Source organism: Haemorhous mexicanus, chromosome 8 (assembly GCF_027477595.1).
Source record: "Haemorhous mexicanus isolate bHaeMex1 chromosome 8, bHaeMex1.pri, whole genome shotgun sequence".
Taxonomy (NCBI): domain Eukaryota; kingdom Metazoa; phylum Chordata; class Aves; order Passeriformes; family Fringillidae; genus Haemorhous; species Haemorhous mexicanus.
The window spans coordinates 22,986,388-23,003,644 of NC_082348.1; the positions used below are offsets into that span (position 1 = coordinate 22,986,388).

The window sequence follows — 17,257 nt, forward strand, 5'->3', positions numbered from 1 at the left end:
ATACCTCAAGGAAAAGGTAGAAACAAAAGACTAAGTTCAACTGCTATTATTGAGACATTCAAAATGCCAAGGGCTTTGAAAATCGCAGCAAACAACTTTAAATTACTCAGCATATATTACTATGAAATGGAAATGTCTCAAGAATTCAAATACATTTTTCTGTACTACAGCACAAGCATCTTGGATTTCATCTTTTATAACACTCCACAGATAGCTGCAGAGCAAACAGACTTAGCCTTTTACAAGTTTGTTCTACTGGGGTAATTTTATTGTATATTTTCAGCAGCAAAGAATCACGATTTTTCCAGGTAAAACCATCTTTTCAAACTAATTCTTATCAAATTCTATGAACCATAGATCCATATATGTGGATTTGGAGCTTGAGAAAAGAACAGTACCTGTAGTTATGGAAGACAGAAGCCTTTTATCTAAGCCCTCTGTTCACAACTGTCCTTAGGAGATAAGAGTTTAATTGGGGAGAGTTTTATCTCTCTTTTTCTCAGCCTTTCAGTACAGTGACTCTAACAGAGAAAGGGTGCCTCTTAAAACTCCCATGATTTAGCCACAGAATATGCTGAGCTGGAAAGCAGCCATAAGGATCATCCAGTCCCATGGAAGTTAGGAAACTTCATACCACCAAAAAACCTCATTACCAGAATTAGGAAAACAGAGAATGCATATAAACTAATGGGCTAAGGAGCCATCTGCTTACACAAAACTGAACTGCTGTTTTGTCCAAAGATCTTTACTATTAGACAAGAATACTCAATTAAGGCTGAAATCTAGTGACACTGTCTACAGACACTTCATGTTTTCAAAACTTCAAAGACTAGAGTCAGAAATTATTGTTTCACATTTTAACTCAACCACTATTATCCCACATCTAGATGAGCTGAATTTTTACACAGAGGGCACATAAAGCCACTGTGATAAGTATTTCATGTGATCCACACATTAGTTTATAGGAGGCTATGAGGTAAAAATTCCAGGCACTCAGACTCTGATCACCACCTAACACTATGCATTACTTACTCTACAAAGACACAAATTTAAAAAAAAAAATTCCAGTCCAAATCAATAGACTATTATACTTTATTGCAAATAGGAAATTCACCCTAAACCCAACTTGTTAAAGAATCCCAAATCATTTAATGCTGCATGAGAGTCCTAGAAGCGAAGTATGCTTCACTTTTCTGACAGATGATCAGCCCAGAATCAGACTGATGCAAATTGTCAGAACTGTGCAGGAAAATGCTTTCTGCATTGTAACCATGTGGTGGCTACTGAGATGGATCCATTCCATAAGGCAAATATATTGACATCAGCTGGAAACAAAGCATTCCCAAAATTAAACATAATAGTTATGGTAATATTGTAAAGATGCTCGTGGGATTATAAGAAAAGTATTTAAAAAGACATGTTTGGAGTTCTTCCATTTCTTAGCATCACTTTTTTTAACCCAAAGATTACAGTAGCCAGTAAGCTCAATACATTGTGAAGATGGCTAAGATAACAACTGTGCCCTCTGTGCTTCCAGGTGGGGCCTAAAATGAATCATGTCACTTTACTGACCAACATTCTAATTTTCTGACTTACTATACCTGTCTGCAATACCGTCTCAGGATCAACTGATGGAAGGAAGTTCAAATCTATTGATCTTTGGGAAAAAAAAAAACAAATAAACACATTATTAAAATTTGTATTACAGTAGCACTAAAAACTTCAGCTAAGGCTGGAACTACCTGAGGGTCTGAAAAGACTAGGGTTTTTTCTCAGTTAGTGAAGTCCTCACTTTTTTAACTCCTTAAATCAAAACACAAGTGGAGGTGCATGTATGTAATCAGTTGAATGAGCATCCATCTACACATACCCTCATGTACTTTGTAGTCTACACTATAAAGGTTTAGAATTTCTTTACACATTTCAAGGTATTTAAGGTACATAATTTTTTCCGTATTTTTCTGGAATTCAAATGAAATTTTATAATCCAAAAGCATTCACTTCAAAAAGTGAATCACATACCTCTCTCTTTCTTGTTGAGTTCCTTTATCACTTCCGTTGTTAATTAGAGCAAGCTCATCCAGTAAAGATGTTGATTCTTTAGTGAACTTTTCAAATACCTAAAGAAGAGGAAGGTTTTGATTTAAGAGACCGTTTCAGGTAGCTTTACTGAAGGCATTGGTGCAAATTCATTCAGTAGTTCCATTAGTATACTTCAGTCTCTACACAGTGTAATTATTTCCCAGCATTCAGATGGTAGGGAGGAAACAGAAAACAAAGGTTTGTTCACAGAACACTTAAAAGCACTAAGATTCCTTAGGGAGATAGTAAATACTACACTGAATATAATGAATACTGAAAAAAATCGAGATATCTGCAAAACCTGTAAGATCTTAGGGACATATTTATTCTTCATTTAAGCCTTTAACAATGCTAGAGAATCAAGGCATGTTACACAACTACTGGCCAGCTTACTTGGAAGGATTATAATAATTTTATAAAGATTCCAGCTTCTACTCACTATTAAAATTGACCATATTGTAATGAATAACTAAAATAAAAGAAAAATTTATTGTATTATATTATATAGAAAGATTATATAGAATAAGATACCCTCATCAGTTTCATTGAACTCAGGGGTTTCTGATCTCAGATAACACCTGTACAGTCAAGACACTGTGCAGTGTTCAGACAATTCCTCTGTACCTGACTTCTGAGGGCTGGTTTTGCTGTTTAACAGAGCTGAGCACAACTGGGTGTCTTACATGGCATGCACAGTAACTTGCAGGTATTTTTGGTGTTATTAAATTATTAATCAACAGCTTGCCAATGAACTTTCCTTAACTTATCTAGGACTACTTAAAATTTCAGAGGAAAGCAGGTGCCATTGCAACACACCTGGAGATCCCACCTGGAGATCCTAGATGGAGACACACATTTTTAGAACAGATTACACAGGAAGGGAACATGCTGTGTCACTGAAGATTGTTTTGAAAATTCTATTTAATTAACTGAAAAGCAAGTATCAATGAGGGAAAGATTAAGAACATGCTGGAGATCTATGCACGCCAACAGTTGCTTAAAATATTTGTGCTGATTAATAATTAAAGGGTGTAGTTGCTCCTGGACATTTACTGCTTCTTGGTCTGCTGGGGAAACTGCATTGACAGAGGTTTTGGTGTAGGACAGCTTAAAACCACAGGAACCACGACCTAAGAGATAACCCAGGAGCAACTGCAGAGTCCAGGTATTTTCTCCTTGTTTTGATCTTCTCCTACAGCACCCAATTTGCCTTTATAGCAACTATACCATAGACTCAGGCTCTTCTAGAGTTAGTGTTACTAGAAGAGCTTCATTAAGGAACTGGTTGTTCAACAAATTGATGACAGTAGCATTATCACACCTTGAGTAAAGGCAGTGTTACTTACCACAAGACTATGTAAGTGTAAGTGAACTGCACAACTACACGTGTGACCATTTCCTACACGCTTTGCAGTTCCCACACAAATAAAAATTTCAGGGCTCAAGAAGGAGACATTAAAAAACCCCAAACCCCAAAACACAGATAACTAACCAGCCTCTTATTCAGCCAATCCATGTGATCATAGGTGAGAGTTCCTCCAAAATCTTCTGTTAGTTGGCATGGCTCTATATATCGTGTCAGCTTGTTAGCAGATACTAAAATAACCTGCAACAATAAAAGAGGTCACTTGTAGGTAATGCTCATACTTCCCTTAAGTATCTGAGAAGTGTGCCTAGAGATACTGAGCAGATCATTCTGTGATTCAGATTTTACTGCTAAATGTCTGAATGAAATATGGCTGCAATTAATGCGGGCCTCAACCAGACAGGTAATTCTGACATGCAGTGTATGCCTCATGCATAATCCTGTAAGTGCATCATCTGTACCACCTTGTCTATTTACAGTGGGAAAAAGCAATGTGTTCCCTGGATATCTGTTATCCTGGTGGGGGCTGATGCTTTGTGATTGAGTCATATCCACACCATCCATTTCTAGGGAATATAGCAGCAGGCTACCATGCTGCAAAGCACTCGGGATTTTTACCACTCTCTGGCAATACTTTCAGTCCCAGGGGTGAGCTTGGGCCATAAAAGGTAAGTGCCTGCATTTACTGTGCAAATATATTCAGCAAAAGCTGGATCAATCATACTCTTTCTATGAGTAGTCAAAAATTCAAATTTTAGTGAGCTTAAAAGCCGGAGTCGTTCACCCAGGACACAAATCTAGCTCACCAGCTACAGGGCATACAGGAAAACACAGGTCCTGCTGGGTGGAAAACTAAATTCTTGCCTTCATTTCTGCATTCTAGAGGCTCCTGTATGGGCCTTATTCATATAAGCCTAAACCAAAAGTTGGCAGCACAGCTTGCTTTGATGAATAATATGCTAAGCCTGGAATAACTCCTGTGGAAAAACAACCAAAAACAACCTCTCTATTGAAGCAGGCATATTGGCAATATACAGCCAGAAACAAAAGAAAAAAAGACAAGAAAATTTCTATAACCCATCAAATCATCCACATACTCTTGCAGGGCACAAGCATATGAAGAAAGAGCTAACTAGAGAGAGACTTCTATTCCAGTTCCACTTCCCTGCAGATACTGAAACTACAGAATTCAGAGTAGCTCCAAACAAATGGTCTATTATTGCAGAGGAAACCCTTTCAGCAACATCCAAATATCCACCATTGTCCTGTACTCTTAATGGTACATGGCTGCTGTAAATGGAACTGGCTAGGAGTTTCTTTAGGTAATGCCAGTAACCAGCCCAAACCCCAGAGGATTCTACATCCAAGAAAGAAGAGGAAAAAAAGCCTTTGTTCTTCCTTCTTTTGGCACATTTAATAGTTTAGGTAATTTTTGACATTCATCTCTATGAGTTCATTAAAAAAAGAAAATGAATTTTGGGATGGACATTCTGGTAGGGGAACTAAAGCAAACAGGGCAGCTGGTTCTCATTACTGAAATATAAGTTCTGAAAAGACCCAAATAGCCTGACAAAATAGATGGATTGCATTGAGACCACTTATTTCAGATTTTTTTTTAAATTGAGATCCTTCAGGAAGGAGAGTTTGAGGATAGCCCTCAAACTTCCACTAGGGAGATGTTTATTTAAAATAAAAAAATTCTGAAAGAGCAAAGCCTGCACAAAAAATATTTTAGCCATATGAAAAAATAATCTTCTGACAATAAATAAACACCCAGAAAAGAGATTTGGTCAAAACCCAAATTTTCTACATCTTATTAGAAAAACTCTGAAAAACAGAACTTCCCCCTCATTAATAAACCTTGTTGTAACTTCAAGCATTATTTCCAAACCCTTTCATTCTCTAGGTTTCTCATTTAAAAAAAACTTCTTTCTTAAACTGTTTATTGACTGTTCACTGGGCTAGCTGCTAAAATCCTCTGTTTCATAATATAAGAAAGCATTTGAAATTTTGACTAGGTTGTGGCAGAAATGAAGGCTCCTGAACAGAATTTAGCTCTTGCTCTAAACCTGAGCTAGTGGCAGTGCTAACCTGACATCCTCTATATGCTTTAAATTAGTAAATCAGCTACCATAGATTAATAGCCCATAAGTACACAGACCAAGAGCCAAAGAAGAAAAAAATGTTGAAAAATGCCATGAGGACAGTGAGAAGACACTTCACTTTTACAGGCCTGAATTCTACTTCAAGCTCAGCAAACTTCTGCTGTCAGGTTTTCAAAATGTTTCACAATCCAAACAGAGTAATTAAATTTGACCTTTTGTGAAAATAGATGTCAAAATACCACATCCTAGAAAAAGTTGTCCCTTATGAATTAGTGTTTCACCCTAGCTTTTGAATTTCACCCTTTAACATATTACAGGTAAAGATAAGGTAATTTACAGCTGTAAAAGCAGAAATAACCCTGTTTGCTTGCACTGAAATGATTTTTTGTTTTCCTTTTTTTCCCAAATCAAACCATGTTGATTCCAGAAACAGGGGGGAAAATGCAGCTTTCATAATCCAAAGTAAAAGCTTTTGGACAGCAGATTATAGCTGGATGTTAAAATGAAGAGCTTAAATTTCCCAAGGGAGAAACAAGTAGGTCTGGACAGATGGTAAAACAGGAAAAAAAAGTATAAATTATTGAATCCTTTAATCTTTGCTTCCCTTCCCACTTGATCCACCCACTTCTGACAACAAGGACAGCTAATAAGCTCACAGTGGCAGCAGGTTTCAAACGTGTCCTGCTTGCTACTGACCAGAGCCCTGGAATCATCACCTGCACTCAGCTCTTTTTAAAACCTGGCAGCAGCTCTCATCCTTGCTCTGCTTACAGTATTGTCCTGCTAAATCCTTGTGAAAGCCTTTAAAGGAATAACTCAGAACAGTGCTTTGGGAAAAGCAGAAGTGCTGCATTTTTTAACAAAATCAAAACAACCTTTGTAACAGCTGTCAAGCAAAAGAAGACAAAGCTAAAAACATGGACTGCAAAGTCTTGTGCCTTAAGTGCAAAATTCTATTTCTCAGCAGTGAAAAGACATGATTTTGACTCATGCAAGATGTATCTTTTGTAATAAAAAAGCTTTAAATACTGTTTGCAGTAAGCTGACCTCTCTATGTCATTTGCTGTTTTCTGCAATTGTCATTGATCATCTACAAGGAGACAGAGGCAGAAGTCAAGATGAGAGAGGAATTCTAGATATTCAAGAGGACATGTAAAAGTGTCCCCAAAATGTTAAATACATTCATCTGAACTTACTTTCTCTCTTAAGGGAAGAAATGAAAAAGCTCTTTAATACAAATGTTACAGAGTCAAACCCAGGAGCTACTTGAGAACAGGAGGCTGTAAAATTTCAGTAACAAGGAGCTTTTTCCTGAAGTGTGTAATACCAGAGCAGCCACACTACTGAATCTGAAAAGGAGTAGTTACATTCCGAAAGAGAACAATACACATGTCCCTCGAGAATATAAAATTTAAACAAGTGCAATCTAAATATGATCTTCATTGCCACAGAACTGTAAAGCAAAGACTATCTCTTCCTGAGGAGAATAATCCTATTTTTTGATGCCAAATACTATTTCAATCCATTTTTTGAAATACTATTTGATTAAACGCTGAGTAGCATAGGGTATTATTTGTTTAATATGGAACACTAATCTAAACAAAGATCATTTTCTTTCACATTACACCAAGAAACACTAGGTAAATATTTGTCTGGCCAGTGCCATAGAAATCTGTCACACTAGAATCACAAGAGCAGTTGGCAGAACCTCGATAAACACAAGATGAACTCCACTCCCAGGAACTGCCTCCTTCACTTGTGGTTTTACCCACTCCCTCACCTTACCCTCCAGAGCTCACAGTAATTAGCACACTCTCATTTTTACATCCCAGAGAAGAGAATACAGGCGAAGATTCCTGACTTTTCAACACGCTTTCTTTGGACAGAATTCAGGATGTGACATAAATGCAGGCTTACATGCCCCAGCCCCACACAATTGCCTAATTTGCCCAAGAACCCATTGCCTCCCATATTAAAATAGCAACAGAGATGCATACAGATGAAAAGAGATGCAATTAAATAAACAATTTTGACTGGACCTCCTATATGCCTTTTTGGGAAAGTCCACGAAAGCTATCAATTCTGGCCTTAAAACACTGAACTGAAAATGGACAAAAATTAGATATTTCCCACAAAGTGTTATTCATTCTTTATTGTGTGGAGCAATACTCTGCTCATTAGCATAATTCTTAAAAGGTAAATTAGAGACTTGAGACTTTTCAGAGCAGATGCTGCAGATAAATTATCATGAGAAATTTCTGACACTCTTTACTAGAGAGTTAGAGCTGTCAGCTGCTACAGTAAAAGTGTGAAGCATTTAGAACTACTCAGACTTTGGACTTCAGGATTATAAAGATCCTTATGCTACACACTCTAATTTTTTCAACTAATTCATAGTAGTTCACCACCCAATTTATCCTTTCTTTATTCCTTTTATTTTATGCACTTAATTTCTATTCTCCAACTCCTCAGTGAACTTTGAAACTTTTAAAATTTTGCTCCCTGATTTCCACAAGAACATCAAGCACATCCTCTTCTTTCCTGCTCCTGACAAACTGATTTTCAAAGTACTGATCTAGTATCTAAATCAGGCTCAGAAATTATTTTTCCTCTAAGTTCCTAAAGTGACTGACATGTGTGAAATAACCCCACCGATCTATAGGTATTTTTGTGTATAAATTTCTACATTTCTTCTATTTTTTGGTAAATTTTTTCTTCCAGTTATGCTTGTTGTTCTTGTAAGAGAAGCTCACGCTCAAATACAACACACAACATCTTCTAAAAGAGTGATTTGTTTCACATTGCTATGTAGAGTGTATTAATAAAAAAGCAAAAAGTACCACCTCCCAACTCTCTAAACCACAGCATTTTTACAGTCAAATCCTGTTCTTCAATCTTTTAAAGCATTAACAGTATTAAGCATTACAGTGTCATATATGCAACATTTCAGCTGAAAGACAGTTTTATGACAATTAAGACAACTCTCCTCTTATGAAGCATGGCACAGGACCAGATAAAACTGCTTCAATTAACACATGAACTGATTGCTAATAAGGGAGGAATGAAGTTACAGAAGAAAGTTCTGCTGGAGGACAAATGGGAATTGTCCTGAGGCAGGTCCAAAACCAACACTAATACTAACCAGAAATAAAGACATGAACTTTTTCTCAGCTGAATCAGCCCACCTCTTTGTACTTATCCACCCAGTACTGTTTGATCTCAGTTCCCACATTTACTTTCAGTGTTTTGCAACTCATCATCACCACATCTAACTCTGAAGCAGAGGATCTCTTCCTTTGAACAGAAAGGAAGACACTGAGATTATTGGCTTCATATGGGAATATTAAAAGCTAGGTATTAAGAACAGATCAGGTAGTAGGAAATAGGAGGTAGATGTGATGCCCCATTAGAAATCACAGTTACACAGCATTTGCTTCAAATAAAATGAGATTACACCCAAGTGAATAAAAAGATTTCATATTTTAATTACAATTTTAGTTCATAATTATTTCACTGGCACAAAACCAATCCTGAATTTTCCTAGTAGTTACACAGCTCTAACCCGTGATCCAAAACATGAGTTGGGTGTTGTTTGTTTTTACTGCCAGCAATGCAAAATTGTGCAGCTGTAGATTTGTGCCTGAGTTGGAGCCTTCCAGAGCCTTATCAGGGCTCTGCACTGGTCTTTGGAACAGAGGAAAGATACACTCCTGTCTGTGACACAAATATTTGGAGACCAGAGAAGGTGGGTGATTTTTACTGAAACAGTTTTCCTGACTACAACCAAATAACAGAAACCAAAAGGTTTGGTTACATAATTCCAGTGGACTATGCCAACAATGCCAACGTGATTATTAGCACAGAACATGCTTTATAAAATTACTAAGATTACTAAATTAAAGGATTATCATTTAATGACAGTTAGCCAAACCTAAGAGTAAAACAAAAAATCCTTTTATTATCACAGTCATGTAAAATTATCCCTGCTTTGTTGATATATTTTCTGTAAGCTTTCTGCTTATTTGTCTAAAAATGCATTCTAGCTGAGTCATGTTAAAGAAAAACCCAGGAAGAATCTTCTGGAAGGACTAACTTCCAACCTAGCAACCCCATCATACCTACACTAACTGCTACTATGTCACATACTTTCATACCACAACTTCAAAGACTTCCTGAACTTGCCCAAGAACTTGATTTACAGGAGTTTAGCTGGGAAAGAGAGCTTAAATCACACAGTAGCATTTTCTAAAGAGGGGCTTTGCCTTTATTAATGCTGCTCTCTGGACTCTGACATTTACCTTGTGTTTTGAAAGATCTGTGTGAAACTGAATATTGCAAACTTCAGTCACTTTCTAACCAGCAGCTCTTAAATCATATTTTTGAGTACAGATAGTCAGTTCAGAGGCTTTTTAAATTGTCATCTTGGATGTGGCTCCAAACAATATGCTAGTTTATAAAAGTGGGCACCACCACACTCATGTTTTTGATTAAAAGACACCGTGACTGGGCTGCATGCTACATGCCTGTTGTAGTTCAAACAAGATTAGCTGAAAAAATGAGTGGAAAGTTTGATGACACAGATATTTTCTAAAAAGACAGGGAAAATGGAGGTTTCCATTAACCTCCCAGACAGAGATAACAAGGGAAGTGCTAACATTAACTTGTAGCCTCTCGCACACACTCTGCCTCACAACTCAGAACAGTGTCAGCTTGTATTTGGCAAGGGATCTATAACCTGCTCCTGATGTCAAAGAACTCACAAAATGAGAGAAGATGCATGCAATACCAACAAGATATTTGTCAGAATGGTCACAGCTGACAGAGTGACACCACAGACCATATATCTCTACAGCCTAATAGAGAAGTCATGAAAAATTTCACACTAAATCCTGTACAACTGTTTCTGACTCAAAACACCTACAATATGCATTTTCTTGCTAAGCAAAGAATTAAATACCACACAGTTTTAAGTTAAAAATACTCATTGAAGAAAGTCTCATTAAAAATTGAAAAAGTTAAAAAGCCACAGTGGTTTGTTAAGGTTATCCAGAAAGCATCAGGAATACAGCTATTTTAAAGACACTTGAGTGGTCATCCAATCATATCAGTATTTTAGAAACAGTATTTTTGACTGAAGTTGACAGAATCTCAACATACCTCAAAGCCAAGTCTATCTTTCTCTTTCCAAAAGCAGAAATGTGTAACCTTCTTATCCCAAAATTCATCTGGCTTTACTACACAAACAAGTGACACCTCAGCTGGAACAACATTCTGCAAAACAAATGAAAAAATAAGAAAAACATTCAAGATTAAACCTTCATTTACCACAGAAGTGAATTCCACTTAGATTTCATCATCTACACAAGAATGCAAAAATTGCAGACAGAAATGGAAGTCTGCTTCATCTACATCACGTTTGGTCCATCCTGGTTCATAACACTGCACAGGATTTCACAGCAAACGGTGTCAAAACTGAAAAGAAAACACAACCTCTTTATTCCTAGTCCTAAGGACACACCATTAGTCTATGCTATGTGTTAGTACAGAAAAATGAACTACTGGCTAGACTTACTTTATGGTAGTTCATTAAAATGATAAAAAAATGTTAAAACCAGAGTTTTCCACCAATGTTACCTTCTATGTAGAAGGAAAGAGTAATCATAAAGCTGGGAAAAATTGTATATTTGTTATCAGATTACATGTCAAGATTATATCCTATACTTCCCCAGTACATATTACTTAGACTAAAATGAAAAGGTTGAATATTGACATTTCAACATATTAATTCATTGAAATACTACCAGGAAAACATTTCTCAGGTTAAATCAGTAATTTCATCTACTGAGTTGATTTTATGATGTCACACCGAATGTACATCAAGGAACAAAGACTGTTGATTACTCTAAACTCATCAGCTATAGCAATAAGTAAAAGTCAATCAGAGGAGTGATATAAAGGTGACATAACCCAGGGGATTTCTATTTAAATACCTGATTTTATTAATAAAAATTAATTCAGAAGAAGTTAAATAAATCAGCAATAAAAAACCTCAATTCATTCTTGCACCAAAACAAAACCCCCAATTCATTCTTTAACGAATATGCAAAAACGATTTACAAGTATTCAATATTTTGAACACATAAGTGTTTTTGAGAACTACAAATGATGAAGCAGACAGAAATCTCATATGACCTGCACAAGTGATCAATTCACATAGGAAAATCTTCTTTATTGCTTCCTTCTCAAACTCAAGACACAGATGTGCAACCCATGTTTCTGCAAGCTTTGCAGAGGCAGGATGAGGGCTGCCAGGGAAACAAGGGTGTGGGCAAAGAGCTGGCCTTCCCCACTAGCTGCAGCTCCCACTGAACCTCACAACCACACAGTGGCTGAAGCAAAACCCAGTCAAGATCATAATCTGAACACAAGGGATTCAAAGACTCTAATTCTATTAATAGGAAAACCATTTTAGTCAAGAATAGGTGAAAGACACCTTGACACAGACTTCAAAACCCAGAAGCAACAATGACCCAGCAGGACAAAAAAAAAAAAAAAAAAAAGAAATTATTCCTATTTGACACACTTTCTGAGACTTCATCTAAATCTGAGAGGAAAACTACTCTGATAAAGAGGAACCATCTGTGCAGGAAAACAGGCAGTAGTCTGAGTGTTCTGATGTGTTAGAAATGCTGTATCTCACATTTTCTTTGACCATAATCTATACTGTCCACCAGAAATAAGACTCTACTTGTAAGCCCACGGTTCTGAAGAGTTAAAATAATATTTTTTCGATTATTTTTTTATTGGAAATTGTCACTTTTCTTCTTCTCCTACTTTTTGAAGCACACAGAACATAATTTGTGATTGGAACTATGATCCACAACTAAGTCAACTATACCCTATTGCAAAGGAACCCAGGCAGTGCAACAGATATTGCACCAAAACCTGCTCAGCTGCAATATCTGTGGGACTGCAGCCCTGCACACATTCCTACTGCTTGTAGCTGGTGATGCCAGGAGCATATCTGTGTACTTTTTTAACTAAACCTCCATTTCAGAGGAAGGCCTGCAATTGTGTGTTCTCAGTATATAAAGAATTTGTCTCTCACTTGAGTGAGCTGTAGCATCTGCTTTTCAGAATTTCTTCCTGCTGCACAGAACTCGTCACAGAACCACATTTCAAGGAAATTACTGTCTCTACAACACCACAGCCAATGGGTTCACGTCCATAAAACTCATCAGTCAACTATGAATGTATAAATATTTATTTACCTGCAGCATTAACACAACTGTCTTTACCACGTTCCACTGAGATTTTCTGCCATCCACTATCACAGTGAATCCTCGAGCTTTACACTTCTCACTAAAAGAAAAAAAAAAAAGCACTTAGAAAAACATAACAACAAGTGTCATGCCATGCCAACTTCAGATTTAACAAGCCTCCTGTAAAATACAACTACATCTCTTTTTTCCTTATAGAAACACTGTCTTATAAACTTAAAGTTTACTCATTTATAAAATGACTTCCAATTTTAATGCTCCAGCATAGTATCAGATATTACAAATTACAATTTTTCTGTAGACTGAAGTGTATCTCATAATACAAGTATTTCTTTAAACTGTAGCAACTCTGAAAAGGTCTCATAACCATTAACTTGACAAAATCCTCAGAAAAGAGATCAATTTACAGTGTCATAAGGAAGACAAAAGGATGTCAGTTTTTACAGGGAGCATCCAGAAGAGAGCTTGCAAGTGAGCCCATGGTTTAACATTAGTTACCACACTAGATATCATGTCCCAGGTTGAAATTCTTGTGTTGGCAAAGTTATAAGCAAATAAAATCCATGACATTTAGGAGCGGTAGGAAAGCATTATGTAATCTTTCCTAAATCTGCAATTACAAAACAAAGCTACTTCTGTGATCTCCTTAGCTTACAAAAAACAGGGCATGCAACAGTAAGCATTATGTTTCCCAACAAGAAATTAACTGTTATTCATTTCATGTTGAGCTTCACCAGGTATGGGTGGCAGACAAATTCACCCTGAAGTTTAAAAAAAAAGGGGAAAAAGGAAACTTTACAGCCTATTTAGGAAAAAATAATTCAACCTGGCTATTTAAACAGCCTATGACAGCTTTTGGTTTTAAGGAACCTCTTAACATGATTTTTCTGGAAGCAGTCTGAACATTCAGGCTTCACTAGTGCAATTTCCAGTCAAAACCAACTCAAAAGGCACAATGCTACTGCTTTGAAGAATAAGGTGAAGAGTGTTACTGCAGCATCTTGGGACATGACTTCCTTAGGCTCACTGGACTCGAGCAGTATCAGCATCTGCTCCTCTACTACAACCCTGCCAAACCCAACAAAATACACAACCAATCAAATTCAGAAGTGACCTACCACTTCTAGAAAGGTTAGCCAATGCAAATGTTTGTAAGTTAAAATAAAAAGTAAAAAGCTTGGTGATTTGAGACACAATAGAGAGAATACAACAAAGGAAGCAAACTTTAGTATGAACAGACATCATCATAATGTTGCCACTTTTATTCTTCTGTTCTGAACAGACCTCTTAAGAATCTGAGAGTTTTAAATACCATCAAAGAAAGGCATAACAGTATACTTGAAAACTAGGAATAAATTGTCTGAAATTTTAGAATGGCTTTACACACACATTCCAAAGGAATTCTACCCAAGACACTTTAAGCAGTTATGCCTCTCACATTTTGGATACAGGCAGCAATCCACTCTAGACTGCAGATCTCACACCAGTTGTAGTTACATCATATACCACGCACAACTGAATTAAAAGTCAAACATATTAGGTTACCTTACACATAGAACTTGGGGAAAAAAGTAGATTTAATGTTGCTTGGACAGCTATCTGGGTTTGGGACAATATCCCAGTATCCCTTCCCTCAGCCCTATTTTCCCCAAACACTGTTCAGCAAGTCTTTCCAGAACAAAAAAAGAGAAGTGCTTAGGCCAAAGTTTGCATTTCCCACTGAAAAACAACATGTGAACCAAAAGGACAATGATTTTTCCATACTGCCACCATAGGAGAGAGGTCATTTTTTCCACAACTGACACAGAGCATTAAATATGGGAACACTGACTTCACTTTCAAACAGATTTCCCAGTTTCTACTGAGTACAAAGAGCACTTTGGTTCAGCTTTTAGACAGTTATTGTTGCACTAATGTATGTAAAGACATACATCAGGATGAGACTGTGGAATAATTAATGCTTACTAGAACAAGAATGCCTGCATCTGTTTCACAAATACAGCCAAGTCCTTAAGTCAATGGCATGACTTGTGTGGATGACCATTTGGTGTTTCACCACTTTACAAAAGACAACAAGCTGTTCAAAAAACCCTAAAACTTACACAACTAAAATGTTTTGCAGTATATTCATATACTTCCTGATGTTTTACTTTTAAATAACCTGTTATTCTTTGCTTCTCTCTCACCAATCAGGATTTTTAAAAGTCTAATCTACCAAAAAAACCCCAACATTGCATCCCTTAACTGTGTTTTATAAACATTTATAGATTAAAACGTGCAAAGTACACTGGATATCTTTAGTTATGCCACTGTTGCTCTGTTTCCAGAAGAGAGATTTGAAAAGATATAAAAACAGACATTCATCTGAGAGGCTCCTTTTATTTATAAAGCAGTGGTACATGACAGAAAAAAATTATGATAAAGATCAATCCCTGGATCTTAAGAAAACAGAAATACAGGTAACTAAGCCAGGATCAAAAACTGTCACTATAAGCTGCCAGTAGCACATGCACAGAATTTGAACAACAATGATTTTACACAAGCTATGGATGACAGGATACTCAAGTTGTTAGGCAGCATATTTAAGCAGTACCACAAGCTGCTCACTAACTTCAGTCAGACTGTTTATTTTTAACTTTTAAACTGAAGCCCTATAAGCTACAAAGCTTAAGGCATGTAGCACAGAAAGGGCAATGGGCAATGCTGCCCTTGCAAGCTTGGGAGTTTGGTTTGAATGGCTCATTAATTTACTTAGCAATTTAAGTGCATTGTCATTAAAAAGAAATTATGAATAGAGCCATCCCAAGAAAGGAGAACACAAGGACAGAGAAAGACACAGAAAAGCCTTAGTACATATCCCTTAGCTTATTGGGATGTGTGTTTCTAACTCAGACAGCATCACATTCTAAACAAACATTTACATAAAATTAATTTGGTAAAGAAGAGCAGATAGAATTAAAAACAATAGAGAGATCCCTTCTAAAATTGGAAATAAAAAAACCCCAGCTCTGAACAGAATGCCTTCTAAATCACCTTGGTATACTTAGAAGATAGTCTAGTGTGACACTCAGCTCATCCATGCTCGTCTGTTCAAGGCATAATGGAATTGTCAGAATGAGGCCACTTCTTCTGTCCTTCCCTCCTGTTTCAGAAAGAAAAAGTAATTACAAAGTAATTACAAAGTTCATGTGATGAGGTCCAAGCAGAAGAAATACTTTGCAGTTAAGTGGTCTCAAACTTCATCACAAAAGCAATCTTTAAAGCTGCTGTGAAAACCTCCACTGGTATTTCACCTCTCAGTTGTGAAGGTTCCTTCACCACACGGATATTTAAAACATCACCAGGGCATCAGAGCATAGCCCACATCCAGAGCTGTCACAATTTTTCATCTAATACTTTCAATATAAACAACACAAGTGTTCCAGAAGCATTTTTTTTTTCATTTTTACATAATAGTATTAAAATGCATCTCCTGGTCCTTCTACACCACCAGCCTATCAGAAATGTAGTTCACTCCCAAGCTGAGCGTGTCCCCAGCAGCTCCAACTGGAGCTCCTGGAAAAGGAGAACTTTCCTGCTCCAACTGACCACTACAGGAGGATCTTGTACCACACAGGCTGCCCATGGCACATGCCCTAAACTGGCACTACCTATTTCTAGACCTATTTATAAACAGCTAACAGTCACCTTGCCATTAAGATATGTATTTCCAACCGCTTGCCTTAATCTTCATCTGCATTTTCAAACCTTTCTGGAAAAACTTATACAAACAATATTAGAAACAGTAAATTTTGATATATTATCTATTTTATTAAGGAAAAACCACAACATACTTAAGCATATGTAGGAGTCAATTACTAAACAATCTAAAAAAACTGCACAAAGACATCTATAATCACAGGTTTATTTGGGTAAAAAATCAAGCAAAGTCGATTCCCATTATCTGAGAAAGAATATTTTTATTCTCAAACTGTTTTTCACATGGCTAAAGCAATTAAATTATGCTTTTGCTTCATAAAGTTCTTCAGTAGAACTGAAGTTCCATCTAATGAGTAAGAACAACTTTTTACAGAATAGTACCAGCCGTGCAGAAACAAGAAAAGGCACAAGCACAGCCATGCTTGCAGACTCATATACATATGTTGACACAATTTGATAAGAATTCTCCCCATGCAGGAGGTGGATGCAAGATAATGAACTAACACTGTTTACACAACATATGTTAGAATCTTAATTGCAACAGGCCTTTTTTCCTTGTTTCCAAAGCTGTGCAAACACTCCAAATTTGGAGTTTTAAAGATCCACTGATACACAGATATTTCCCACATTTTCATGAAGAACCTACTGCTTTCAGTGGTCCCCTGCAGTAGCTGTGTTCCCACCCCTTCCTCTCTTTTGTGAGAGAATTGTTGCAGGAAAGCAGC

The 17,257-nt window shown here is 36.8% G+C and overlaps 1 protein-coding gene across 4 annotated transcripts in view; it reads right to left on the reverse strand.

The window, feature by feature from the left end:
• Positions 1 to 17,257, reverse strand: part of SESTD1 (SEC14 and spectrin domain containing 1) — a 50,731-nt gene that overhangs the window by 19,420 nt on the left and 14,054 nt on the right. For all 4 annotated transcript variants that reach the window (XM_059853200.1, XM_059853198.1, XM_059853199.1 and 1 more), the window contains 6 exons: positions 15,867 to 15,975; positions 12,825 to 12,915; positions 10,711 to 10,824; positions 3,575 to 3,688; positions 2,023 to 2,120; positions 1,602 to 1,657 (listed from right to left, as the gene is read on the reverse strand). In XM_059853200.1, coding sequence (XP_059709183.1) covers positions 1,602 to 1,657; positions 2,023 to 2,120; positions 3,575 to 3,688; positions 10,711 to 10,824; positions 12,825 to 12,915; positions 15,867 to 15,975 — 582 coding nt within the window. The remainder of the gene's footprint in view (positions 1 to 1,601; positions 1,658 to 2,022; positions 2,121 to 3,574; positions 3,689 to 10,710; positions 10,825 to 12,824; positions 12,916 to 15,866; positions 15,976 to 17,257) is intronic.